Source organism: Hippocampus zosterae, chromosome 1 (genome assembly GCF_025434085.1).
Source record: "Hippocampus zosterae strain Florida chromosome 1, ASM2543408v3, whole genome shotgun sequence".
NCBI classification, from domain to species: Eukaryota; Metazoa; Chordata; class Actinopteri; order Syngnathiformes; family Syngnathidae; genus Hippocampus; species Hippocampus zosterae.
Window position 1 is genome coordinate 15,533,120 of NC_067451.1, and position 27,981 is coordinate 15,561,100.

General features: G+C 42.6%; 1 protein-coding gene across 1 annotated transcript; it reads right to left on the reverse strand.

Moving 5' to 3' along the window:
- Nucleotides 1–498: 498 nt before the first annotated feature.
- On the reverse strand, nucleotides 499–26,830 carry apln (apelin). Its single transcript, XM_052071299.1, has 3 exons — nucleotides 26,322–26,830; nucleotides 7,094–7,266; nucleotides 499–4,453 (listed from the first exon to the last, which is right to left on the reverse strand). The coding sequence occupies exons 1-2, from the start codon at nucleotides 26,386–26,388 to the stop codon at nucleotides 7,100–7,102; spliced, it is 234 nt and encodes a 77-aa protein (XP_051927259.1). The 5' UTR covers nucleotides 26,389–26,830; the 3' UTR covers nucleotides 499–4,453; nucleotides 7,094–7,099.
- Nucleotides 26,831–27,981: the final 1,151 nt, after the last annotated feature.

Genomic DNA, 27,981 nt, shown 5'->3' on the forward strand with positions numbered 1-27,981 from the left:
AAACGCCAATAAAAATAACTCTTAACACACCCCAAACCACAGTATGATTACTGGAATAATCTTCAACATTCAACAGTTGGATGTTTAGTGACTTTTATAGGAGTTGGGAAGGGGGGGGGGGGGGGTTATATTTTGGCCAGAGTATCGGTACATCTGTGTGCATACCCGCTTAAGTTAGTCATATAGCCACTATATTTTTAACATGACAAAATATGCAGGAATGAACTCCAAAAGCAGTCTGTCAACCACTAATTGATAGAAGTAACGAACCATGCCAAACTACGCTAAGCTAAATTTGGAGGGGATACAGTCTGCTACTACTTGGCAATATTGTCTTTTTGCACCATCAACAGTTAACTATTGTATTATGTATTTTCTGGGGGGGGGGGGGGGTGTTTGTTTTTTAACCTACTCTATCAGCTGCTCAGCGCCTGCATGAAAGGGACCATATCATTTTGTTTTCTTTTTTTTCTCAGCCAAAGACAACTCCACACCATATTTTCTTAAAATAAGATTTTTAATATTACTTATTATCATAAAGATATATTTACACACTTTACAGAAATAGAAAATAAAAACACAAAGCTACGCATGAAAGGAAAAAAATCAAATAAAATAAGTACTCCAAGAGCTAAAGCGTATCTTTTATAAATTAGAAACCAAAAGTTCAAATATGTACACAGTATTTCAACCATTTCTGATACACTTGTTTTATTTTATTTGTCATTTAATTTTGCCCAGTTCAACATCAAAACAGAGACGGGACTGTACATTTGGCCTGGTGAGTAATATTGCGCACACACCTTAAAACAGAATATAGGAGTAATACATTGTCTTACTGCTCGAGACCTAGTAACACTGTTATACCAGCCCGCAAGTCTCCCCGCACGGTGGGCGTAACGCTTTTCACATGGATTGAGAATGTGTCACAATCAGGGCAGGAGAGGGGCCTGTGTGCTATTCTAGGTGTAGGCAGTCTCATTTGCCAAGCTCCGAGATAATGTCAGTTCATAGTCGTTTCCCACGGGAGAAAAAAAAAACTAGTTATCCTTTGGGTGGCCCAAACGATTTGAATACACAGGATTAAACGGTACCCATGCTGAAGGCTGACCTGATGTGTTTCGGTAAAATGATGATGGAATGTCTAGTGCGAGCTTCTGTCTCTAATTTTGCATTATTTTGTAAGCCGAAGTATGAAATGATACTAGGTTTAAAACAAATTCGCTTAGTGAAAGATGTGTTACTTGACTAATAACACACAAATCATTGTAAATTCTCACTCCCGATCAAATGAATATGAACAACAAAAACGTGGGGGCAAGGTGTCAGAACAAACATTTTCGAGAAGGAAAACATGCTAACAAGTGCATAGGAACATTACTCGGTCACAGAGATGAAGAACCGGCGAGAAGAGTGAGAGACAAAGTAGGGTTTCTCTTGTGTAAGTCTTGCTGGGGAAAAAAAAACATAAGGGCAAATGGTTTAGCTCCTCGAGCATAATGTATTGGTTTACCGTTTCAGGCCGAGCCCGAACATGCTTGTCCTTCCTCACCACAAGGCCCATTAATCTGATGTGCTCTGGGCTACGATCTACAAAAAAAAAGAGGATGCCTGAAAGCTTTCACGTTTCCATGACATATTGTGCTGCAGACTACTTTTCTATATTGTCACATCCACAAAAGATACAACGTTTCAGACTGTAGTCAAAAAGATCAGCTTTGGACAACCAGCTCGACAAAAAAAAACCCAAAACAAAAACAAAACAGACAAGATAAAATCGTCACAACACACTAGAAAAACATTTCAAACCAAGGGACTCTTGTTTTCAGGGTGTATTTTTCCAGCAGCATAATGTAATTGCAAAAGTGCAGCTTGGCGAGCCCATGCAGAGAGGCTTTGGCGTAAAGCCACGCTTATTTGTTGAGATTACTTCAAACCGTATACTTTGGATCTGTGTGATACGTGTCTTTGAATTTTGGATCCAGCAAGATTCTAAAAGCGCTGACGTCGGTTTGCTCCGGTCTCTTGAAGGGCAGCGCGGCTGGTGCAGATGGTGAGGATACATTCATGACGAACAGTGCGGATACAGACGTTTGGCTCCATTTACAATAACTTTTGAGATGGGGTGTGTGTGGGGGGACGAGGGGGGGTCGGATATCAATACGAACCCCGTGTCGCGACTTCCAACATCAGGACTTTTGTCCCCCAGCTATCTTCCCGCATCATAGAACACCTCACACCCGAGGAGCGTTAATGAAATCTACATCTCTGTCTGAGAGGATATGAAAAAAATAATAATTACGGCGGAACTGGAATTATTACGCTTCACAGTGCTCGAGGGCTGAATACATTTTCGATCATGGTATAATCTTGGCAGTGTTGACTACCACAATGTTTTTTTGGTGCTCTCTTTATCAAGGCTTATGAGCCTAGTCATTTGATGAAAATATTTGCATGAGACACAGTGACAAAGAGCGAAACTGAAACGGAGGACTGGGCTTGAAGTTAAAAATGTTATGTGTCCTACGGTAGAGTTTGCGCTTTGGTCCTCAATGCCTAACAAACGGCGATGAAAGGTCCTTGTGTTTGACACGGTTACACACTGAACCAGTGACGGAGGGCATTGAGGGATTGGAGTTGAATGCTGGGGTTCCAGTCTAAGCCAATTTAACCAACAAATTCAGTCTACGTGCTCCCGGTCAGCCTCGAGCAGATCCATCTGAGAAAGATTAACTCCAAGTTTTAATGAGGGTAAGGATCAAAGCCTTGACCACCTGTGCTGTAGAAGAAGCTGGTGGCTGGCAAGGCAACTGTACCCGACTCGAAGTAGGCAAAAGATCTCCTCTGCAAAGGGTCGTGTGGATACATGGTTATATTGTACTACACGCAATGAGAATAATGCCGTTTATGAAAATATGTTGATTATAAGCTTTAAATGTTGCGAACTCTATGATTGTTTTATATGATAGACTGCTCTAATAAAAGCCTCTATGCTAACACCCTGAGGAAAAAAACATAAAGACCGAAACACAAAGCGAATAGATAAACAGTGATGTATTCCAGTATGATGCAAAGGCATATTGTTTGATAAAAGGTTTGAAAGTCAAGATAGGATTAGACAGCAGGACCATTAGTGATAGACTAATCTAGATTTGGCGCACGCGCCAAGGAATAATGGAGTAAAGGTGGGTGAGTATTCCATGTAATTTCTCATTTGTGTGGCTTTCTTATAAGTAATGCAGGGCAATAAATCCAGGCATCAAGAAGATGACTGTTTTTGAAGGTGTGGAATTAAACTGATCCAAACCAGAAGTATTTTGGCCACGGGTATAGTGCCATTCTAGTTATTTTAGTCGAATCGAAATTATATAGGTCAAATTTGAGTCACCCCTGACTTGAAATGAATGTCAGTGTTTCAAAACTCGAAAAACAGAGGTAACCTCTTCACAACCAGTCAGCATTTGTGAAGAGGCTCCATTATTTGGCACTTCATTAAAAGGCATGGCGGGTCTGTCCGTGGCACAGACCGCCCCTGCCAGTTAACAGTCATGAGGCAGGAAGGTACTCGGCTTTTGGAGTCAAGATTGAAAATGAGATTTGAGTTTTAAGACTCATTTGAGTTGATGCATACTGCTACAGAGCTTGAGGGCAGTTCCGAACACCAAACAAGCTTCAGATTTCAGAATCTCCTAAACATAGTAGAAGTTCTGTCATTTAAAGAGACCGTTTTGGATATTATGCGTGACACAGTTCCAGTTGAATATGAAGCTGTATGTGGATGGCATTCGAAGATGCAAAGCACAGTCAGATGCAACACTCCTGCTTTTATCATCGCGCACGAAGTAGTAGTAGAAATCCAGACCTTCAAATGATGATAAGAATAAGAATGATCTATAACTAATTAACCATTGTATGATTAGTGCCTTCTTCTTTACCATCGCCATTAAGCTGCTACAAAGTGATAAAATCGGGGGCCACAGTATCCTCTAGTTACACTAACTGAAGGAAAACTACACAATGGAAAAATGGCAGATGCTGTAAGAGAGAGCGCGTCTGAACCATGTCATGTGTAAGTAAGTCAAGTGTGTAAGACACAGCTATGATCAGTGTCTAAAAAATAAATGATAGGAAAAGAAAAAAAACTAAATTTGCGAGAAAACAGAGAGCTCAAGTCATTTAAGGTGACAGAGGAATAGATTCAGATAGCTAGGGGCTCAAAAACTCCCCCTGACCCCTCCAATCATTGCCCTCTCTCATTCCTCCTTCGACCTAAGGATTGAGCAGCTTGTCCTGATTTTTTTTTTCTTGTGGACAGAGTTGCTTGAAGAACCAGCAGGTGCTATGGACATCACTCTTCAGGCTGGGCAAGCAGAGGCCCTTAAGCAGCAAGGCCCCCCATGGCAAAGGAAGAGCATAGAAATCAGAACCTGGGGGAGGGCGCTTAAAGCAGTGCCTACAAAACAGAAACACAAAGGTATCATCGGCACGTGCTTTCTTGTTTCTTTTTGTTGTTGTTGTTGTTCATGACTCACACAGACATGTCAATTTCCCATCCCGTTGAGCGACATCAAACAGAACTTTTTGTGTGGCACCACGTGTTGCTTTGAAGAAAGAGTGATGTAAAGCTTTATCCAGACATGTCTCAACCAGATTTCATAGGGCCTTTAGTCAAGAGTTCCACAGTATATGTCTCATCTACCACACAAACCCAACTTTATTCTACACCTGCGACACAGGATCAGCGCGTCTCCAAAAGGATATCTTTTATCTTCCTTTAGCGTTTTATCTTCGCCCAGCCTGTGATCATTTCCCAAGATTCCCCATAAGTTTGAGCTCTGTTGCATGAAAACAAGTTGCTTTAACTGATCAGGGCCCATTCTTTTTTCTTTCAGGTTGGCATAGTTCTGCAGTCATGTAATGCCCACTGAATTGACGCGCATGGATCTGATCTGCGTAGAGTTGTCTACCTATTTTGTTTGCTGGGTTCTCAGAATGATGTCACTACAGCTGCTTGAGGTCATACCCCTTATCCATCCATCCGTTTTCAACATCGCTTATCCTGAACGTGGTTGCTGGGGGGTGCTGGAGCCTAACCCAGCTGACTACGGGCAAAAGGCCGACTACACCCTGAACTGATAGCCAGTCAGTCACAGGGCACATACTGTGACGAACAACCATTCATACTCACAACCGAACCCCTTATCCCAAAGGAGGAATTGTAGAACGCCTCTTCATTTTTGATGGGAAAAAAAAATCACTGGAGCATTAAGCACAAAGCTTTCTCACAAAGGCCGTTATAGGGCTTCCAGAAATCGCCCGTGGCTTCAAAATGTGTAATATCCTGTCGTCCGTCTGGCTTGGCTTTTATCAAATTGGCCGAAAGGAATGTTTGAATGTGAGAGCTTGCGATCAAGAAGATGTCTTTCATCTCACATCTGGAACATGTCAGGATGAGACGTTCACATTGCCCGTGGCGTCTCACAGAATAAAAAATGATCCGTCCAAAGATCATCGGATATTCGGGTGGCGAGATGCTGCTCAATGGCACTCAGAGGGTGGATGGGAGCCACCAATTTTTGACTCGGCTGTAGATTTGGATGTGGTTGTGATTGTACATTCTTGGCGTTGAAGTCATTGCAGCCAAACGGACTCATCGATGCAGGGAATATGTTTCCTTTTTATCCTAAAATTGAGGAATACACAGTGATGTCTTGATATCTGAAGCAAATGAGATTTGTCCATTTTGAGGTCCTTATTCCAACAATTTTACTGGTACTACCAGGCTAGTTCTACAACCCCACCCCTAGCCACCTAACCTTTTCCTATAAGTCTGTAAATTAGCAGATGTGATCTAGAGAGGGGTGTTAAATGATGTTTTCAGAGACAGCATTGTGATTTACTGAACCATTGCCTTTTCAGAGCCATTTTCGTATTGTGTTGCAAACACTGAGCAGTCACAAATGGTTCTGAGGGTTCTCACTTTTTCTCTTTTTTATGGTTCGACCAAGAATACCGGGTGACTAAGGTTCTGTCAAATGCGTCTTATTTCTGAATGTCACTCATTGTTTAGTATTGTTCTGCGCCCTTGAGAGTCCTGAATGGAAGGCACGATGATCAACTTAAAAGGAACTATGACTAAAAAATAGAAAAACACAATGAAGATCATAATTCTCAGCGGATTGTAAAACCTCCGCCTCACCGTTCACATTCCTCGAAACTGATTAACCATGCCAAGACATCAACAGGCTGCAGCCTCAACTCACTTGAATTTATGGTCGGCCTCTGCAGGTCAGTGTTTTTTTTTTCTTTGCATGGAACCTCCTGGGAGGTGGCGGAGGGCGGGGATATTGTTCCTATGTTTCTTGTTTCTTAGCACATTTGGGAAAGATGCCCTCATGCATCTTGTGTTTCTGAATGCATACATACGAACGTGTTGCTGTTGCTTTACATTCAGACATTGCGCAATGTGCAAACACTGGTGAGTGCATAGGCCAACCATGTGTATACACTATACATTTGATCATGTTGCCTCAGCATGTTTTAGTTTCTCGGTGACTCCTCGTCTGTTTTCTTTTGAAATACAGGGAGTTTGCTTTGGTTCAGCCCAGAAAATCAAACTGAATAGGTGAGAAGTAAAATATTGTCTCAGATTTTTGATCAGGGATTTTTCACACAACGGCTTGTTTGGCTTGACAGCAAAGTTAAACATTCTTTTAAGCACCAGAGGTTTAGATGAGAAACCCAACTCTCGAAAGTGTTATCTCTGTTAAAGTTATTTATAATTGACTCAGTCCGCTGGACAGAACCCATTTATTCCAGCGCAATCATCCCAAAGGTTAAGTTTCTAACAATATCAATCTCCCATATGGTTAAATGAATGACATTGCCGTAGGACCCGCCTCTGTCATACTATAAAGGCAAGCGAGTTTATTAATCTGTTGAGACATGCCCTTTCTTCTCAAGTCAACAATGGCATTCTTTTGGTGAGTTCAGACTTTCCGGGACTATTGTGACATTTTGACTGTTTTATGCTCAGGAACCTTTCGAACTGACTGAACGCTGCCCAAGAAAGGTGACGAGCCTTCAACCTCACCTTGCTCTAGAACGGCATTGGCCCCTTGTGGGAAAGACGGGGCCGTGGGCGTCTCCTCTTCCAGCCGGCTGGCCTGTGGCTCTGACCGCCCCTCGAAGGGCTTTGCTGCACCAGCTTTCTCACTGGAGCTGCTTCCTCAAGCTCTCTGCCGTGATCCATGGAGGCCATTGGACCTGCAAGATCCAAACACAGATACACAACCAATAAATTCCAATCACATTTTGATGATGCTCTACTAACAGATGGTGGAAAACCCCCCAAGGAGATAACGAGTGAGGTACCATGAGACATCTATTGGTATTTTCATTTTTTTGAGCCTACTCCGCATCATTGTTCATCAACTGTGTGTGGCGGGAGCTAATAAAGAGCAAATTTAAACAGCTCATCTCTTGTGTTTCATGTCACGGTCACTCTGCCTGTAGATTCTAATAAACACCTCACAGTGACATAATCTTGCCGAGGTGGACCCTGTCGCTTTGTTTGGTCCCAAGATTAGAAATGAGGCTGTGTGTGTGTGTGTGTGTGTGTGTGTGTGTGTGTGCGCGCGCATGCGCGAATGAACGCCGGCGTGTTTGAGAGTAATCCCAGATGTTCTTAGCCATTGCTGAAGTCTGGCCTGGTTTGTGTAAGACCCTGTGGTCCACCTCTTTTGTGCCTCGGAGTGCTCAAAATGTCATAAACTGAAAACACACTGATTTGCAATGGGATATTTATGGTAATCATTGACTCCATATCAAGTTTTTTTTATCAACCCATGGGACACATGTACTATAGGGTGTTGTACTACAACTGAGCTGAGCTGAGCTGAGGATAAATTGTTGTAAAGATTGATGCTTTCTATTCTGATTTCTAATTTATTCTCATTAGAAACTAGTTCAGTCTTCCCTCTGTTTCCTTTTTTCAATTATAGTTCGCCCATCGCCCATCTCCTCTGCATCCCAAAGACTTTTTCAAAACAAAAACAGAGGGAACACCAATTCCTACTGGGCACCGTCAAAAGCTGATTCAAAGTACTGACATAGGGGTCATGACATTCCTGTTTGCTCAGGGACACTGGCACCATTTTTAGAGCTCCCAAAGTGTGACCTTTGGAAGCTTTACAAGGGCTCGCTTGAGGACACAGCTTGAGATAAGACACAGGGTGGACTGTTGAGGTGAGGCTGGAAGGGAAGCAGCAGCTCAAGTCAGAAGAAAACGTTTGCCTGAAGTTTGATAAAAAAAACACTGCTGCATTTTTCATAGAATTGACATTACTGAATGCAGCTCGGATGTTGTTGTTGTTTTTTCGTTTGTTGTTTTTTTTGCCCAAATTTTTGGCGTCAAGTTGCCAACCTTTCATTAATGAGTACGTAGTCTAACAAGTACCAACATTTATACCTGGCAAGTCTCCTCCGATACACTTATAATTTGTGCTTTGGTGAGATACACTCAGAAGAAATTCTGAATAGTGATGCCATTCTAAACATGGACAAAATATCTGCGTGTCGGTTTTTGTATTCAACTAAAGAGCATTACCGTATCTTAATATATGTCATTCTCAATGCATGCATAAAAGATCCAGCCTTCAACAAAAAAAATATTTCAAAAAATAACAACAAACCGTGATATTTTTTTCTCGTCCAAAAAGGTATCAAAATTACCATTCAAGGACAGCACAAAACTGCAGAGTAGCAAACTAATACTCACCGAACATAAGTACATTTGACAATAAAGTTTATCCAATCCAATCCAATCCAAATTTGTATATGCATGTCATTCCAAAATTATTAGGCCTACTCCTGTGTAGGGTGGTATCAGACCCAGTGTAAGCACTACCAAGCGATGTCTTCCATCGAGTGGCGAATGGTGACATTACAACCTAAAATCGTATCCCTCGCATTTGTGAGGGACAGGGATCTGTCCAGCCTTCAAATAGCAAAGATCCGCATATAATTCATGCCCGGTGAAATGTATGAGATTTTGTTTGTTTGTTTGTAAACCCTAAAAATTCTTCAGAAAAAAAGATGATAAACCACAAATATTAATTTCCCTGGGAAAATAGAGGTTGTCCATCCCAAAAATAAAAGTTTCAACAAAAATAGAAAAGAAACTGCTTCATAATTCATACTTTTGTTTTTTCAAGTCATGTGAGGCTTTAGTAAAGGGTCACTCAGACGATGGGTGGGGGGTGCATGTGGACCACCAGTTGCCCATCCCTGTCCGAGGGTGTAGATTGGTAGATTGATTTTGAAGGTGGACCCCCCCCCCCCCACACACACACACACTTAGCATTCATATATAATGCGAGTGAAAGCTTCATACTCTCCAAACATTCTTCTCTCAGGTCCCCATGCTTGATTTTGTGAGTGATTAGAATGGCTTTTGAAGCTTTGTCTGTGATTAGCAACCTTCAGCTGCACCATCTGAAGAAGAAATGTAAAAAGAACAACTGGGAGCATTTGAATGGCATTCATGAAGTTTGTCACTGAGCTCGTTCATTGAGTATTTTGTACGTTATCCCTGAAATGCCAGACATCTCGAGTTCCATTTCCACACTAATCCCCTTTAGCAAGCATATTACACGCTATATTTGTGGCAGAACACTAGGCTAATTCACAGACTGGGGGAGGGAAAAAAAAATCTCTGTTGCACATTTCCGCCTCTAAAGCCCATCTTTGCCGCAAGGAGCTGTAATCTGCACATTATCCTTTTGTTATTGTTCTTTGATGCAGAATAAAAAAGGGAAGTTTGCATATTCTTAAAATATTTTGCTCATTTCTTTCCAATCCATGAGGCTGAACATTAATACACGACTTGTTTAGCTAGGTTTTAGGGCAAATTGAAGCATCCTGGAAGGATTTAGCCTTTCGTCTGGTGAAGAAACTCATTATCTAGGCACAGTCACCTTTAAATGACATATACAACATGCTTGCACCATTCAAAATTTTTAAGGTGCCCACTTGTGCCTCAAAGACAAATGTCAAAACAATGACGGAATGATATTGATCACACACACTTGATGAATTGCTTTGATTGGTGTTAACTGAGGAGTTGGCAAAAAAGTCAGACAACTATATAGCTGTTGTCTGACTTTCATATATATATATATATGTATATATATATATATATATATATATATAGAGAGAGAGAGAGAGAGAGAGAGAGAGAGAGAGAGAGAGAGAGAGAGACGGGGACTAGTGAGTGTGAGAGCCACTGTCCAGGATGAAACATCCAAGCTCCATAAATACATCAAGGAGAAGGCTCCAATGGATGGCGTACTCAGAGAATGTCTCAGACAATGGGGAACAGAAGATGAGGCGCTGGAAGAGGGACCATCATGGGAGGACAAGCCCCTACACGGGATGTACCACCGGACCATAACTGAAGTGGCTGATCTCAAGAAGTCCTATCAGTGGCTAGAGAGGGCTGGCCTGAAGGACAGCACAGAGGCACTCATCCTGGCTGCTCAGGAGCAGGCCTTGAGCACCAGAGCCATCGAGGCCCAGATATACCACACCAGACAAGACCCGAGGTGTAGGTTGTGCAAAGAGGGACCTGAGACGATCCAACACATAACTGAAGGGTGTAAGATGCTGGCAGGGAAAGCCTACATGTAACGCCATAACCAGGTGGCTGGCATAGTCTACCGAAACATCTGTGCGGAGTATGGACTGGAAACCCCAAGGTCAAAATTGGAAACACCTCCGAAGGTGGTGGAGAATAACAGAGCGAAGATCCTGTGGGACTTCCAGATCCAGACTGACAAGATAGTAATGGCGAACCAACCAGATATCGTGATCATAGATAAAGGGCAGAGGAAAGCCGTTGTAGTGGATGTAGCGGTCCCAAGTGATGGAAACATCAGAAAGAAGGAACACGCGAAACTCGAGAAATACCAAGGGCTCAGAGAGGAGCTGGAGAGAGCCTGGAAGGTAAAGGTGACAGTCGTGCCTGTGGTGGTCGGAGCACTCGGGGCAGTGACCCCCAAACTAGATGAGTGGTTGCAACAGATCCCGGGAACAACATCGGACATCTCAGTCCAGAAATGTGCAGTGCTGGGAACAGCAAGGATACTGCACAGAACCCTCAAGCTTCCTGGTCTCTGGTAGAGGACCCGAGCTTAGTGAGGACCCGAGGGGTGAGACGAGGATTTTTTTTTTAAATTTGTATGCGCGCCTAATGCATAGTTTATCTCCACAAACAACTGAAATTAGAAGCAGTCCCTTTATTATCTGCTTTAATCTTTTCCCAGGAGAGATGCCTGTGTTTCTCTTAAGCTGCAAAAGCACAAAGCTCGCCGGGTAACATATGTCTGACATCAAGAAACCTCTTAGCTCTTCTCTCTGATGACCTTGGACACCCTCTTCTCTCATCTCTGAACTCTTATCTTCCCATTGCTAATTCTCAAATTAAAGTTTCATATATGGAGAATTTGAAGAATGTCGGTTGTTTCGGCGGAGATGGATACAGCGTGCGATGGTAGGATGCAAATTGAGTTGAAGTAGGGTGGCGAATAGTTGTCAGAGCAAAAGATGAGCTGCTTGCCGTTTTGGTTTCGAAACACATCCCGAGGCTATCTGTTTCCGTTCTTCAAATGGCCATCTTATCGCGGTTTGGGTGCAAAGAAGAATGCTGACAGCTCATCCTTGTTCCGCTGTCATCAGCATCACAGCATTAAGGCATATAATATATAATTTCCAGGGAAGGAAAACGGCCATTCTCTGGCTTAATGCCAAGTTCATCAGCTACCCTCATGGCTGGTGAGAACAAACTGCACATCACAATGCCCTCAATGGGCCCGAGCTGCTTATGAATAGTCGTAAAGCTGATTTGTGTGAACCAAGTGCCAAAACAACCACATAACAAATGACTGCGCTCGTAAATGGAGCGACAACACACATTTTTCTGTCATTAGAGCAGCAAATATTAACAGACACAAGACGGCGAGAGAAACAATAGCGGCAAGCACACAGTGGCCGCTGTGTTCGGAGGTAACGTGGCAGCAAATGTAAACAAGCACCGTAAACCGTGGCCACCGACAGTTAATCCACGTTTCATACTTTCCCATTGATTGTCTCTCGGATTTTAATGGCCGTTTGTTTACCCGCCTTGCTCGTCGCTCTGCTACATCGGACCAAGTATGAATCAACCGTGTCGCAATCGCATTGATCAAATCAAATCTCACGGTTGGATGAGCTCCTCACGAGCAATTACTCTCTGCTGCGTTCACTTTACTCTCGTCACATCGTTATCTGACACGTCCGCGACACAGACTATAGATTATAGAGATGTGTGCGTGACCAAACTGTGAGAACACAGAATGATGCCATCAGGATGTATTTAACTTTATTTACTGATTTTAGGCACCTCTAGAAATGTAAAAATACTTTTCAAGCAGCTATTTGACAAATGCGGCGTGGCTATAATGCCAAGCGAAGGTGTGATTTGGAACTTTGGCATGTTAGTCAAGAAATAGACAAATAAATAAATACAAATACATTACAATTCTTATTCTGTACGTTCAAGATCAGTGATGCATAACTGGTGGCCCGCGGCCGTGTTTTGCTGAGTCACTCCTGAGTAATCCACCACCATACCCCTCAAAAACTTTTTGGGGCTCAAATTATAAACATGTTTCCTCTACTGCAGCGGACTCCAGCATACACATGCGGATTTGTTTCAAATATTTTAATTTGGTTTTGAATCTATTAAGATTCCAAAAAATGTTTATTTTGTGTGTGTTCTAGTTTATTTTTGGGGAGCAAACCCCAGTGTTTGGTGGAAATGCATATTGAAGGTTTATCAACATCTATTTTAGAATTTTTTCATTTTGGTATTTACAAAAAAAAATAAAAATCCCAATCGATTTCAGTGGCCATGAATTACACATGGAGTTTCACTGTTGCCTGGCCAGCACATTTTTGGTCCGTATTTCAAATGAGCTTTTTGTCGTGCATCCGGTTAAAAAGTGCATGGTCCTCCGTGGTCTCCCGAGTAGCACTGATGAAAAATTGTGGCCTCCTCCATCATTTAAGTAGACCATCCCTGCTTTATGATCATGAGTCAGTTGCATTGGAATATTCAGTAGGAACGAAAGTCAACACTTTCAACAAAGAAGCTTCCAGCTGTTTAATTCCACTCCCATTTGTACTTTATTGTGAAACTAAACTGAGAAGAGAATTACATTTTGTTTATTTAAAACAAACATATCCCCCATGCTAAAAATAGCGGTTCACTAGATCATATAGTACGCCGGCCCTCGGAACAATGAGATGATGACTACAACACAGGTTCATAAATATAATAGACATCGCCACATGTTATGCAATGATTCATCCCGAGCTTATGAACTATGGCGGAATGATATTATGTTTGCCTTCCTAAGTGCCTTTGGTGCTTTTGCAAAAGCAAAAAAAATCATTATATATATATATATATATATATATATATATATATATATATATATATTATATATATATATATATATATATATATATAAAAACAACCGTTCAATGTTTGGGTTGGTAAAAATCAGAGCTCACCCCTCTCAAATGGGGCATACATTTTGGTATTTGATTGAATATGAAATCCCTTTGATAGAAGGATAAAAATGGTCAGTACAAAGAGTCTATTTTGGTCACACAATAGAATTGAGTGTCAATGATTGTCTGTCTGCAACCGCACAATTACAATTTGTTCCTGACAATTGTTGTCGATGATAAAATAGATAAATAAAGAAGAGAAGAACACGCTCTGCGGCCGCAGCCCATTATATGAACAATGTGCAAACCTTCTGGGTAAACAAACATCATTTGCCTTCACCGCATAGAGGAAGAATGAGTTCCCTGGAGGGTGTAGCCATGGTTATCGCGTGACGTCGGAGGAGCAGACCCTCTGTCTCTACCGTTCGCCTCCCTTTCTTCATTAACTAAAAGGAGGTGAGTGGCATTAGCCGGTAAATCCACACCGTTAGCAAAGACGCTAACCCGCACAGTCAGACGGACGCGAATGCTTGCCACCGAGTAAGCGCATTAGCGGATGAGGATGATTTAGCCGGGATGAAGTGTTAATTGAGTTCGAAGAATCCAAACATTCTCTTAGCCTTTAAAAAGCCCTCGCGCTGTCACAGCTTCGCAATGAGAGATTTGTCAGCTCTCGCCACAGTTCATCCTGCACATACGGGAAGGTGTCTAAGCAAGTAGGGGGCTCTTCACAATCCAACATTTAGTGTCAGATATGATGCTCATCACAGACGCTCATCCCCTCACCTCCCTCAGTAATTCTGGGCCTCGGCAGAAAGTGGCACCAATTGCTGACTTTAAGACCACGTTACCATGGCAGCCACCATGCAGACGTTCAGTTCGGAGCAAAATCAATCACACTGTCGGTTGAAGTCATCCAAATTATAATCCAGGGGAGTCCAAACTACAGCTCGTCATCCTTTTTTAGCTTTCCTTTCCGCATGCTACAATTAACAATTGACACAGCCTATGTTGTTTGCTAGCATTGCATTAATTGCTTCTGCACTTGGTGGCAAAAAGAGCTCCTTTGTTCTCATCTTTCACATCGGCAGTCACGCAATTCAAAATCTTGACCGCTGTGAATGGGTCAAGGTCAGATTAGTTCAGGTTGTTCTTAATTTTGTTCAAAGTCATCAAAATCTGCACTCACACCGACCCCCTGACTATACATAAAGTCTTGAACAACCTTGATTTCATTCATTCATTCATTCATCTTCCGCACCGCTTGATCCTCACTAGGGTCGCGGGGGGTGCTGGAGCCTATCCCAGCTGTCTTCGGGCAGTAGGCGGGGGACACCCTGAATCGGTTGCCAGCCAATCGCAGGGCACACAGAAACGAACAACCATTCGTACTCACACTCACACCTAGGGACAATTTAGAGTGTTCAATCAGCCTGCCACGCATGTTTTTGGAATGTGGGAGGAAACCGGAGCACCCGGAGAAAACCCACGCAAGCCCGGGGAGAACATGCAAACTCCACACAGGGAGGCCGGAGCTGGAATCGAACCCGGTACCTCTGCACTGTGAAGCCGACGTGCTAACCACTGGACTACCGGGCCGCCCACCTTGATTTCAGCATTTCCTAAACTGTTTCTCAAATTGCTTATAGTCATGAGTCATATAATAATTCAAATGATGAGCAGACCAAGCAGTTTAAAATGCAAATTTGAATCTTCACACACGTACCTTCATGGCGAACCAGTTCCTTCTTTATCAAAACATCAAAGTGAAATATTTAACAAAACAGGATTACTCAAATATATCTTCCCTAACTATTTTCACATGTTATCGTTCAAAATTATTGTTGTTATTATTGTTCCTGTTGTTGGCTCACTTGTATGAGCTTCGATTGAAAGTCTGGACTAATTTCAATTCTGGCTCCCACAAGTGAGGGAAGGGGCGGAATTTTGCCAAACTTCTGAGACTATTCATCATTCAAGAGCGTGAATAGATTGTTTCTGCAAGCTATTTTCCCCACTCTAAATTGGTTAATAAAGCTGAAAAATAACAGAGTACACATGAGACCAGCAGTATTGTTTTGTAAAGCAATGTGAAATTGACCATTGTCTGTGAGATTTTTACCTGACAGTTGTTATATATAAAAATAATTATTAATAATTTTTAAAAATTGCTTTTTATATCTTTAACTACAACAGGGATGTCAAACTCTGTTCCTGGAGGGCCGCTGTCCTGCATGTTTTCCAAGTGTCCCTGTTACAACACACCTGATTCAAATGAACAGGTTCAATGTCAGGCTTGCGCAAAGCTTGCTGATGATCTGATGATTTGAATCAGGTGTGTTGCAACAGGGAGACTTGGAAAACATGCAGGACAGTGGCCCTCCAGGACCTGAGTTTGAGACCCCTGATTTACAATGATGGATGGATTTTCGCATCTTCAGACCAGTTTTTTTTACTAGGAGCACAGTGCCCGCTAACCTGAAATTTTAAGGGTGCAATGACAAAATTTAGGGCCACACATAAATCACAAATCACCTTGCAGAGTGAATATCCACATTTTCAGCCTATGGAAATGAACTGAATCTGATACACGTATAGCAAGTTTATCAGCAACACCAATCAAAAATATTCACAAACAACTATTGTTTTTCTATATCAGCAGGTGTACTGGTAGCACCAGTGCAAATGGATGATGAATTTAGTTACACTGCATCAAATTTTATGGGCAGTCTGCACCGCTGGCACTGGGAAAAGGAGTTTCGACACCCCTGTTCTAAACTCATAGATTTCATCAACGTGCCGGCATACCTTACAGTTGGAATTAATCTTATCTGTGATGTTAAGCCTCCTCTGCAGCCTCAGGGGTTTGTTTTGTGTTGTCTTTGATTTTGGCTGGGAGCTGTTTGATATGCAGCATTGTTGTGCTGCGATAATGCTGCGCTTGTGGCCGAGCTGAAGGCTGCCTTTGTCCATTAGGGCACCAAAGTACATGAAAAGTTTTTCCCGTTTATTGCAGCTTTCGAACTCAACCCCCATAATACCCACAGAGTGACGGTTCAGAGAAAATTCAGATGAAAAACAAGCAGCCCGCTACTTTCTGCAGATGTCCCTTTGAGTCAGCCTGCCTGCCTTGTGCCTGAATTAGAGAGCGTATGAAATGATGAGGTGTGAGACGGCGTGCTCGTCGATGATCATAGCGCTGCCAGTTCAAAGGGCCGCCGGCAGCAGCACTGAGCCGGCTAATGAAGCTCTCGACTACCCTTGCTACTTGACTCTGCCTGTCGCTTTATTCCCAGTCACACTTCTAGTTGGAAGGGTGAATTTGTGGCTACAAGGTTACTGAAGGTTGGGGGCCTTTGTACTCCGGCAGCAGGACTAAGTAACTCCTCAAAACTTTTCTCTGGCAAAAGAATTTGAATTCGCTCCACCTGCTGAGAGCCCAAACAGCAGTTATCGAAGATGGATCCAGTTAAATTCTACAGACTTAGAAAAAAAAATACATAATTACCACCAAAAGTAAGACCGAAGAAATTGAAACAAGACCAAAGTAAAACACCAACATGGCCGGCAACCATTCCTTGGTTGTATGGATGGAACCAATTTGGTCATTGTAGTCTGTGTGGGTATATGTGATTACAGACTGCTGTTTAAAGTTCTCATCAAGTGTCTCATATCCTCCATTTTTCACTTCGGGATAGGCTCCAACACTCCCGCTACCCTCGTCAGGATAAGCGTTTGGATAATGGATGGATGAAAAGGTCTTGAATGAAAGCAGTTGTTTTTGTGTGCAAATAGCTGTTGCTATATGGGGATTACAGGAAATCCTACAGAAACAATGAATTACAATGCTCAGAAAATGTTTTTAAATGCCTGTATTAATCGTTTATAATAACTCTACCACAAGCTGTCATCCCAAAACACTTCAATGCCATTTAAAACTCCTAATGTTGCGCTTCAAAACAAATGCTTTGCAGATGATTTAATTTTGAAAATGAAACACCAAAGGGCAAAGACTCTCTGTAACTTCCCTTAACAACATCGGCGAGACTTTGCTCCTCCCCCAAAACCCCAAGATCTTTGTCTCTGTGTCCAGATGTATCGCCTCAACATTCTTTTCCGACACCAATTACTACTTTCCTATTGGCCAGAGCATTGACTGCACTCTGTAACGTAATTGAAAGAGCCCCATGAATGGGAATAGGTCTGTTTTTTTCACAGAAAAAAACACACAGGTGAACTCTTGAGATTTAGCTACATGTCCCTTTTTGGCCTGAGAAAAAGGAGTCATAGTTACCATGGAGAAACGGTTTCACAGGTTACACATCACAATTTAATGCTGCAATACGATTATTTGTGCTGCTCTTTCTGGTGTGTCTTGGCCACCTCGTCATGGACACCCAAACAAAGAAGAATAGTATTTCTTCCTCTCCAACTGCAAATAAAAATGAAACTACAATTGTAAGCCGCCCAGGAATATGATGTCATATAACTCACTTTTTGCAGAGGATAAAGAATATATGTCTGTGAGTATTGTCATATCATCTAAATGTGTTGCTCCATCATGTTTGTTCAAATATCAATTGCTTCTAAAATCACATTTGATGAGAAATAGTTTTTGTCAATGACATTTTTTGTCTTTGCTAGCATCAAGCTAAGCGTTCTCTACTAAGGCAACGCTAGAATGTGCAATTGTTGTTTACAAGTCAAAGCAAAAAAAATACACAGAATGAAGCCGACTATCCCGAAAAACTCGGGTCACTTGTATCTCAAGGCACCACTGTACATTAGTGCAAGTTGGACCTTGAGGAACAGGACATCCAGAATTCTGAAGCTGTCTAAGAGGCTAATATCCTTAAAAACGTCATGTCAAGGGCAAGGGAAAACACAACGCCGCCCTCTCCCTCTCTCTCTCTCTCCTGTGTCATCATCATCCCACCTCCCCCTGGGATGTGGACCGGCCTTCTCCCATTTGACAGGCTGAGAAGAGAAACAGGAGGGAAATGTCACTATGCAGGGGCCTTGGTTCTCCCCAAAGCACCCTGTATATACACTTGTGATGACAGGAAATAGCAGCCAAGTTGCATCAGACTGCGTCACCAGAGGAATACTGTTGGCTCAGATGCTTAACCTGGACACAATGGGCTTAAGATGCTGTGTTGCTTTGACCCATACACGTGGATGTATTTGTACTTATTAAACCGAACCCAATTATCTTTGGAAGTCATGGTTATTCATAACTGACATGGATGATTGTGTACATCAAAAACAGATATGAATAAGATGGATAGAGATGTAAGATTACTTCGCTGACAGCCACCAGCGTTGCAGATGAACCACAAGGTCTCCCTTGGAATAAACTGTTTCCATTATGTGTATAAATGTTTAGAAATGGATTTGCTAATTTTATAAACATCTGTTTCCATTCTCCTGGCAAGGGGCCCGGTAGTGATCCAGGGGAACCACCTGCGCATAGGCTAGACCTCCACTATTATTCAGTGGCAGGTCATTTGACTGACAAGATTTAAACAGTGAAATAGTCACCTGACATACAACAAAACATGCATTCCAACGTTAAAACGAGTCTAATGAATAATGCACGATTTAATTCTCCGGTGAGTGATCTCCAGTTACGTGGGGAATGGGAGGGATGCTGTGATTTTCAAACGTTTCATTTAAAGTGAGAACACTACGAACATGACAGTTTGAAACCACTTTAGAGGCGCCACAATAGCTTCATGATGGAAACACGTTGCCCAAAGCTCCCTGTCACACCACATCCCCCGCGGAGGAAACTTGAAAAATTGAGACAGAATCTCACTACAATGGTGAGATCTCCTTTCTTTGCCCGCAGCTTTATTCCCGTCCCAATTCAGACTAAGAACAACCGGCTGTGCGTTGATTTTTAGCCACATCTGAATTTGTGAGCCTTGATGAAAAATATGTATGATGATGAAAACGGCATGCCCAAAGTTTTTCTTTGACGTCTTTTTCAAATGAGCAATTAAAGCACCTGCATTCCCAAAGAGCACTATATTTATTCTGTGGTAGCTTGTTAATAAAAGTGTCCACTCAGATCTTGATCAGGAATTACTTCTCCCAGGACTACTGGTATAAACGTATAAACACATAATGTTTAAACAGAGGGTCGTAAATAATATTTTCACTGGGCACTGGTGAAAAGCCGTTAGTGCAGTGACTATTTGGCTCCTATTAAGGGAGAACGGCAGGCCTGAAGGAAAAGTTCTGATGATCACATGAGGTCTGGTTAGTCAGAACCTGACTCTCTCCACTCCATACGGCCCCATGCCCAGCTCAGGTTATGCCCTCTCCATTTTAAAGGGGGATTTATAAGTTGAAATGCTGCCGCAACTAATCTCATATCTTGATGTACTTGTAAATGAAATAATTTCCTGCTGAACTTGAAATTCTGCTAATCTGTTTATAAATAAATAATAATAATAATAATAATAATAATAATAAGAAGAAGAAGACTATGTGACGGTTCATAATTCTAAAAACTTGCAAGTTGGGGCACTCGAAAATCAAGGCATGCCATGCTTTTTTTCAAAATTCACCCAATAACCGGAATGTGGCTGAAAAGCATGCCACACAATGTCAGGGTCAAAGCCGAGTTTGGATTCATTGCTCAGATGACAGGGGCAGAACAACACAGGCATCTTTACCCGTGGAAGTTCATAGCCTACATTGTCTACAGAAGATTTTTATATGATCTGTCTCCATGTGTTGCTACATCATTTGTGCTCAAATGGTTGCCAGCCAAACGCAGGGTGCACTTAGAGAAACATCTTACAATCAAACCTACAGACAATTAATTTAGTGTGTTCCATTAACCTACCTGTGCACCATGAGGCGAACGTGCTAACTAACTAGTTGACCACTGTGTGATATTACATGAAAATACGGTGCACTATCAAGACATTACGCTTGCTTGCTGTCAGCAGTAAATCCCTCCATGCAGCAGGGCAAAGCACCAAACTTCACAGGTGCTTTGTATCGTCATTTAGAACCTGCTTCCAGCCCCTTGACCCCTCACTGAAGAAAGGTCCTACCTGTCGCTTCCTCACATGTCATGGAAGCTCCTCAGTCCCGGTACGGTGCACACACCCAGGCAAATGTCATTGAGCACTTAACTAAACTTAACTGCTGAGTCCCAGCAGAGGGTGGTCAGTGTATTAAATGACAGGGATGATGCACGTTTAATATCGATTAAATAAAACATCAACCCCTCAACGGTTGTAATGGAACAAATCACATCTTTCTGTGTTCAAGTATTTTTGAATCCTGTTACCAAAAAAAATGAACGTACCTAACGTACCACATGGCTCAAGATATGCAAGTAACTTGAAGCATGAAATCATGATTCAAAACCTGTAAAATATTTTACTTTCTATTAAATTATGTTAATAAGCCCTTGCCTCTAATTATGATAAAGAACAATATTAGAGAGTGTTTCATTTATTATAAAACACATTTCAAATATTGTTGAAGTTTGGAGCAGATGAATGGAATTTTCATTTCATTGCAATGAGGAGAGATGACTAGCGATATGAGTGTTTTAAGTTGTATGATCATGAGTATGATCATGGAACTCACGTCTCAATGAACATTGTATGCCCTCCAAGGTGCGAGACAGCACCACATATCCACAAAATCAATGTCAGCTTTCTGCTGGCTAGAAGCATCTGTCCGATCATCGATGAGACAACCCTCTGAGCTCCCACATAGCCTTGCTCCCAGTCCACCCTTTTATTTTAATGTTCCTCAGCTTTTCTTCTTTAACTTGTCTTTGCCCCCCCCCCACCCACCCACACCCCACCCAACCCCCTCTTTCCACCGCATCTGCTCTCCAGGGAATATCTAAGTGAGTAGATTTATTCATTCAAAGCGTTCTGATTTGCAATATGGTGACCCGGCAGTCACATATGCCAAAGTCTTCACGAATCTCCTAGGTGCGTCGACCCAAAGGTTTGCCTTAAATCCCGACCAAATGACTTATGATTTTTCTCAAATGGTTTCCTTAACTCCCACTTGCACCAGAGCAGCCAGCGGTGGGTGCCATTCACAAAGCTTGTGTCAGCCAGTATTATACAGACGTCTGCATGGCTTTAAAAATGTGCTAATTTGAGCCCAGAACGTCTCTATTGGGAACCCATTCTTCACTTCAAACACTCGTCCACAATATTGGGTCCACCTGGTCTCAATCCCATGCCATCTAATGCAAGAGCTGGTTAACAAGCCAGCATTTACAAAGACGACGATGATGAAACTTGGTATGAATTGTATCACGCTATTGGAAAATGGATTTTGGCTAATTTCTATAAACGTTTTCCTCTTAAAATAACACTCTATAGCAATGTACTGTATAAAAAGAAATAACAATTAGCTGGGATGTAAACCATTGAACAGTTTGTGCCTCATGATTTAATGTTGCAATCAAATTCATTCAGCTGCTCCTTCTGGTGTACCCAACTTGGCCACTGAGAGGCAGAATATTACTGTACAGTCATGCCGATACAATCAAATAAAAAAAGAGTGCTACTACTTGAACTACATATAATGATGCAAAATGATTGGAATCGAGTTCACTGCTACCACTTAGCGCTCATATGTCAAGTTTGCGAACATCAGCTCAAATCTCCAAGGTCCGGTCTCGCATTTCTCAAGGCACTGCTTGCTGTACTATACATCACACATTGCACCACCATTTCTAATATATTTTTTAGCTACATGAGAAGCAAAATATAAGCAATGCATTTTCACAACAACTACAGTGATAAACACTTTAAAGTAATGCTAACAATACTCATAATATAATTTCTAGCTCTTGTTTTGGATCTCATTGGTTAGAGGTGTACCTAATAAATGGTTGTGTATGCGTATCTTTCCGAGTCAATTATTGGCTGCCATGCAACCCATTTTACTGGCTCTAGTTGAGGAAAATTGTATTCTTCCTGCAGTGGTCTAGCTTTGACCCACTATGTTTATTAGTGACATGATATCCAGTGCATATGTTTCACAGTACCTTCATTTCTCCAATACTCCCATGATAACATTATTCCAAAGTGCTGACTCACTTTCATACAGCACTTATGAAGATATTGCTAGGCATCTGGAAATGTTTAGCTACATTTGTTCTCTCCTCAGTCACCGTCAGCACATCCAAAGGCACAAACACCCCCTTTGCATTAGCACGCCCCACATAATGATTTACACTTGCCAATCAGTCCAGACCAGGCGCTGTTTTCTGGCCCCTTCTGAGATGCCTTACTGTTTTGGGCTGTATTTTGACCTGCAACACTCGGTTGAGCACATGAACGTGCTGCGGTGCGGTGCCTTATGCGTGCATCCAGCCCCAACAATACATCAAAGTTTCATACGGAATAATAGCAGCGCTGACAGGCTCACATGATATCGCCCGCTTTCCAGGCAGCCGATTTCTCGTTCAGATAAAAGCAGCCTATCAGGGCCTCATGACTACCTCACCTGTGTAACCCAGCTCGAACAATTACATCTATGTGCGTTGTGTGTGTGTGTGTGTGTGTGTGTGTGTGTGTGTGTGTGTGTGTGTGTGTGTGTGTTCCAGCTGCCATTATGTGTTGCTATGGGATGCAGAGAAATGGATGGCTGCTCATGCGACAGACACAAGGAAGGACTGTTTACGTCTTAAGACTCAGAGTGAGAAAGAGCGATTGGCCACAGGGATGAATTATGGATACCTCATGTCTAAAGCTGGAGCCGACTCTTGAGCCAGAGTGCTTTTCAAGGATGGGTAATTGAAGTGCACAGCGAGAGGATGGCAGTATTACATGGAGAAGGCTGCTCCTTTTTTGTTCGATGATTTTGAATTTTACAAGGTGCTCAGCTACCATTTCCACAACACCAATTTATGCTTAAAATTGATTGAGTTTTCATGGCAACAGTGTTTAAGAGAGTGAAAACATTTTAAAAGGCGCCCTAAAGTGGAGCTTTTCAAAAAGAGGTTCTCAATGAAAATGAAGCCTTATATGGGCACTTGACAAGCAAAAGTATATATATATATATATATATATATATATATATATATATATATATATATATATATATATATATATATATAAAGAGAGAGAGAGAGAGATTTTTTTAAAGATGAAAAATAAAAGCACCACAATGTTTTTGTCGCATTTGTCCTTAGATCACTTCTCAAGTGACGTGCTAAATATCTGCAGTGGATACAAAAATTCAAGAAATGCCAGGTTTTTGTATTACAAAAAAAATGAGACCTACTTGTATAATGTAAAAAAAAGTTTCATATCATTAAGGTGACCTATAACGTCTACAAATCAATAGATTAAAAAAATAATTCTTTGAATGCGGTTGCACAAGTGTGCACACCCTCTTCTGGGACGTGTTTTTTGGGAGTCAGCACACATCTGATACAGTTTAGAGATAAAGCATCCGCTGATTAGCCCGCAATAAATTTCAGCTGTGCTTGTACGATTTTCCAGTTTTTTTTCAATGTCTTTCCAAATGTTTTTGCAAGGTTTTGTTCAAATGAATTTTAAGCAGAGCTCTTTAACATGTCAAAACAAATATAAACCAACAAAAACATGTTTTGTAGCCCCCTAGGGGCTCCAAGTAGTGACGTAGTTTGAGAAAGCCTTTGACAAACTCCAAAACATGGCAAATTATTATTTTTTTTATTTTTTTGGGGGGGGTATAAAAAAAAACACGGTTTTATGAATTGCACTTTTTTTATTGCTGTCCTAAATGGATTTATTCCCATAAAAACAATTGTTGACTAATTGTATTCAAACCATCACATAGTGTTCATTCATAAACTGAAGTCGATGACGATTGGCCGGTCACGTGCTAACAGTGTTTTCAGTCGGTTTCGCAGGGAAAACGTTTTGTCAACGATGCTACCATTGTTGAAACCTCTCATTAACAAAATAATGCAAAGTTTCCCGTCAATATATCCTCTGGCTTAAACACCACCATGACTATAAACCGGAAAATCTAGTCTCACTTCATAATTAAACACTATAATTCATTGGATACAACGTCGCTTCCCTGTGTATTTTACCTTCTTTCACACACGCACACGCACACACGCACACACACACACACGCGGCTTAGACAGATGCCCAATGAATCGGAAGAGCATTTGTCTCAAGATAAAAGACTTCACACCCACTGCCTACATGGAAGAGCTTCTTCTGACACCTTTCCGTGACGGCGCATGCTGCTTGTGCCGAGCAGACACACTCAAGCTAGTATCCCTCTCCACACCCATCACCGTCGCAACACACTTGCCTCCCTTCAGCTCTACCAGCTCCCTTTTTCTCCCTTCCTCGCCATCAATGGAGTTGTGGTACTATACGGTAGCAGCCCGGGGGTTAGGAGGGCTAGGAATGAGAAGCACATAAGCGGCATGACTGGAACAAACACTAAGACGGATAAGCTGTGGTGAAAAGCCCTGTTTTTTCACCGTGGGGCTACGCAAGGCGGTGAACATGCTTCGCCACACACAGGGGTGCGAAAAAAGACACTGGCCATGATGCTAGATAATTGCTTCTCATTTAGTCGAGCGCTCAGTAGTGTCGGACAAAAATAGCGTGTGTCGCTGTACGGAAAATGTGCAGGGAAGCATGGGGAAGTGGAAGGTGCCGCTCTGGTGGATCGATACGCAGAATGGAAAGCACCCAGGTTGCACAGCCTCTCTTTTCTACCTAAGTCTATAATTTCAGGCATGTAGGCTTATCACTGCAACCAAAATGGACTCAATCACACCTCACGGTCTAAACCCTAATCACCTAAAGCCTGTTTTTGTCTTCCCAGCAAATGTAGTTGGGAGGTAAGTGGTAATCCCAAGAATGGCTTGGACGTTTACACAAGGCCTAACTGTTGTTTTTTCACACCATAGTGTTACCTGCATCACATCTGTAGGCTTGGCCCGTCACCCCCGCCCCCACCCCCACCCCCACCCCCACCCCAAAGAAGCCACCCCTAAACCCTCCCAAGGCAATACTATGCAACATTAGACTTTGCAGGCATCCAGATATAGTCCAACAGTGGCTAAAGTGGCACTTTACGGAAATTTACTCTGACAAGGCGTCAAGACCGAATCCCGGGAGAGAGGATCCACGCATCCGGTGACAAGGCGTCAAGACCGAATCCCGGGAGAGAGGATCCACGCATCCGGGATGTGTGTGTTTCCCTCATCGACCCATCCAACAATTAGACAGTCTTCATTACCATCACCACAGAATGCTTCTATAGGCAGTGTGTTGCTCTACTGCACAATCAAAGTCATGGAATAATCATCATGCAATGCAGGTCAGATGGAACACAAGTCATCAGTTTGTCAGATTACCTCTTGGGCTTGTGGAACATGTGCCATGCATAGCATACATTTCATAACAACACTCTGCCATGCATCCATCACCCGACACAGACAAGCCCTCAGTTTTCCATTTGCAGCTTGGCTTCACATCAAGGTGAGACGGGGGGGATTCATGAGGGGACGATAATGATGCACCTATGCCAGGAGAACAACATTCAAGTTGAAGCCTTTTGAACCACCGCAGTGCAGTACTGTACCCAGCCAGGTGCTCCTATAATCCTGCCGAGAGCCCACACATGCTGGGTAACTGATCAACCAAACATACAAACACAGATCAGCCTGAGCATGAGCACAAACAGGACAGAAATAGAAGAAGGAGGAAAAAGAAGAGAAGGTGCATGAGCGGTGCCTCGCTTCTACTCACCAGCACTGGCAGAACACAGCAGAGACACCAGGAGCACAATCACCAGCGTCAGAATCTTCACATTCATTTCTGCACTCCCCTCTGGCTCGCCGCTAGTCGCTCGCTGATATACTGTAGTGCTGTGTGTACGTGTGTGAGTGCGTGTGTGTGTGCGTGTGTGTGTGTTTGCGTGTGCGTGTGTGTGTGTGCGCGTGTGAGTGTGTGTGAGTGTGTGTGTGTGTGGATGGGAGGGAGGAGAGAGAGAGAGCAAGTGAGTGAGACTGTTTGCTCTGCTCTGTGTGTGTGCGCGTGTCTCTGTGCGCGTGTAAGAAATGAGTGCTGTCTAAATGTGTATTTGTGTATCCGTGTGTGTTATATGTGACAGGACCACTCCAATGACTGCAGGCACGTCTCTATCCAAGCTCCCCCACAGTGTGTGTCAGAAAATGAGCAGCCAAGTTCAGCAGAGCTGTGAGTGTCTCTGGAAGTCCTGCTCGCCTCGGATAAGGAGGCTGTCTGGTCATGTGGCTTATGTATCTTAGACCCACTAGGTCACAGAAAAGCCACCTCCCCCCAAGTCAGTAAGTGTGCATGGGCTGGGAGTTGGCAAAAAGGGAGGGAGGGGTGTGAAGAAGAGGAGGAAGGAGCGTGGGGGGTGCGTGCAGGTTTATGATAATAGGCCAACAGATGCTCTTGTTGAAAACTCTTTTGAAATTGCAATGCAGGGTGACATGCCAGGAATTCGGGGGAATGAAAATATGCTAGCAAGCTATCGCGGATGAAAGAAGGGAAGGCGCGAGATGAGCTTCCTGCTTTTGTATCGCTAACCCTCGCTCCATTCTTTCAGCAGCGTGCCTCCGGCTAAATAGGTATGGATGGCTTAAATCACCACGCGCCGTTTGAAGTCGGCCACCGGGACACTTGGGGAGTCACTGCCGGAAAAAACGTATCAATTATTGCTCCCCACCTCCTTTAAGCAGTCATTTTTTTTACATTTGTTATATTCTTTTCGCAAACAAAGGCCGATAAGAGACCAACTTATCTCGTTTTCGTTTGTTTACCACACAATAAACAGGAAAGGTTGATTTTTATTGCAATGAATTGTGAGAATTGGGAGTTTCCTTATCGCATCGTGCCATGTCGCTATAACAAGGCCACATGCTTTCTGCCTCCAAGATCGGTATCCCCCCCCCCCCCCCCCCCACTAAAAATGTTTTCAAAAATGAACAATATGTCAAACATTAGCAGTGTTTGATTTGCATCATCAGGCTGGTCATCTAGTTGCTGTGGCCGGGTCGAAACATGGAAACGTGGCAAACTCCCAGTTGAACTCAATCTAATGCTATCCAACACAACTCACAAATGCACCTGAAGCCAAAATAAAATTTGTGTTTAGGGATCCACTTGGAAAAAATGCCAAGGCATAGTGAAGTATCCAAAATTGCATTTGTTTGCAATCAAGGTTACAGAAACCCATTTGCCCCAAAAGGACAAATTCAATCCGTTATTTAGGCTACTCACTGAAATAATTGGAAACTTAGTGATCCGACTAAAGAGTCTTTCAAGATATGAGTTGTCATTTGATTGAGTTTTTACTTTGACTTGCAAGCTAAAATTTGAGGTACGAGCGCTTCGACTCAGTTCAGAAGCAGCAGCTTGACATATAGAGAACACTTCTACA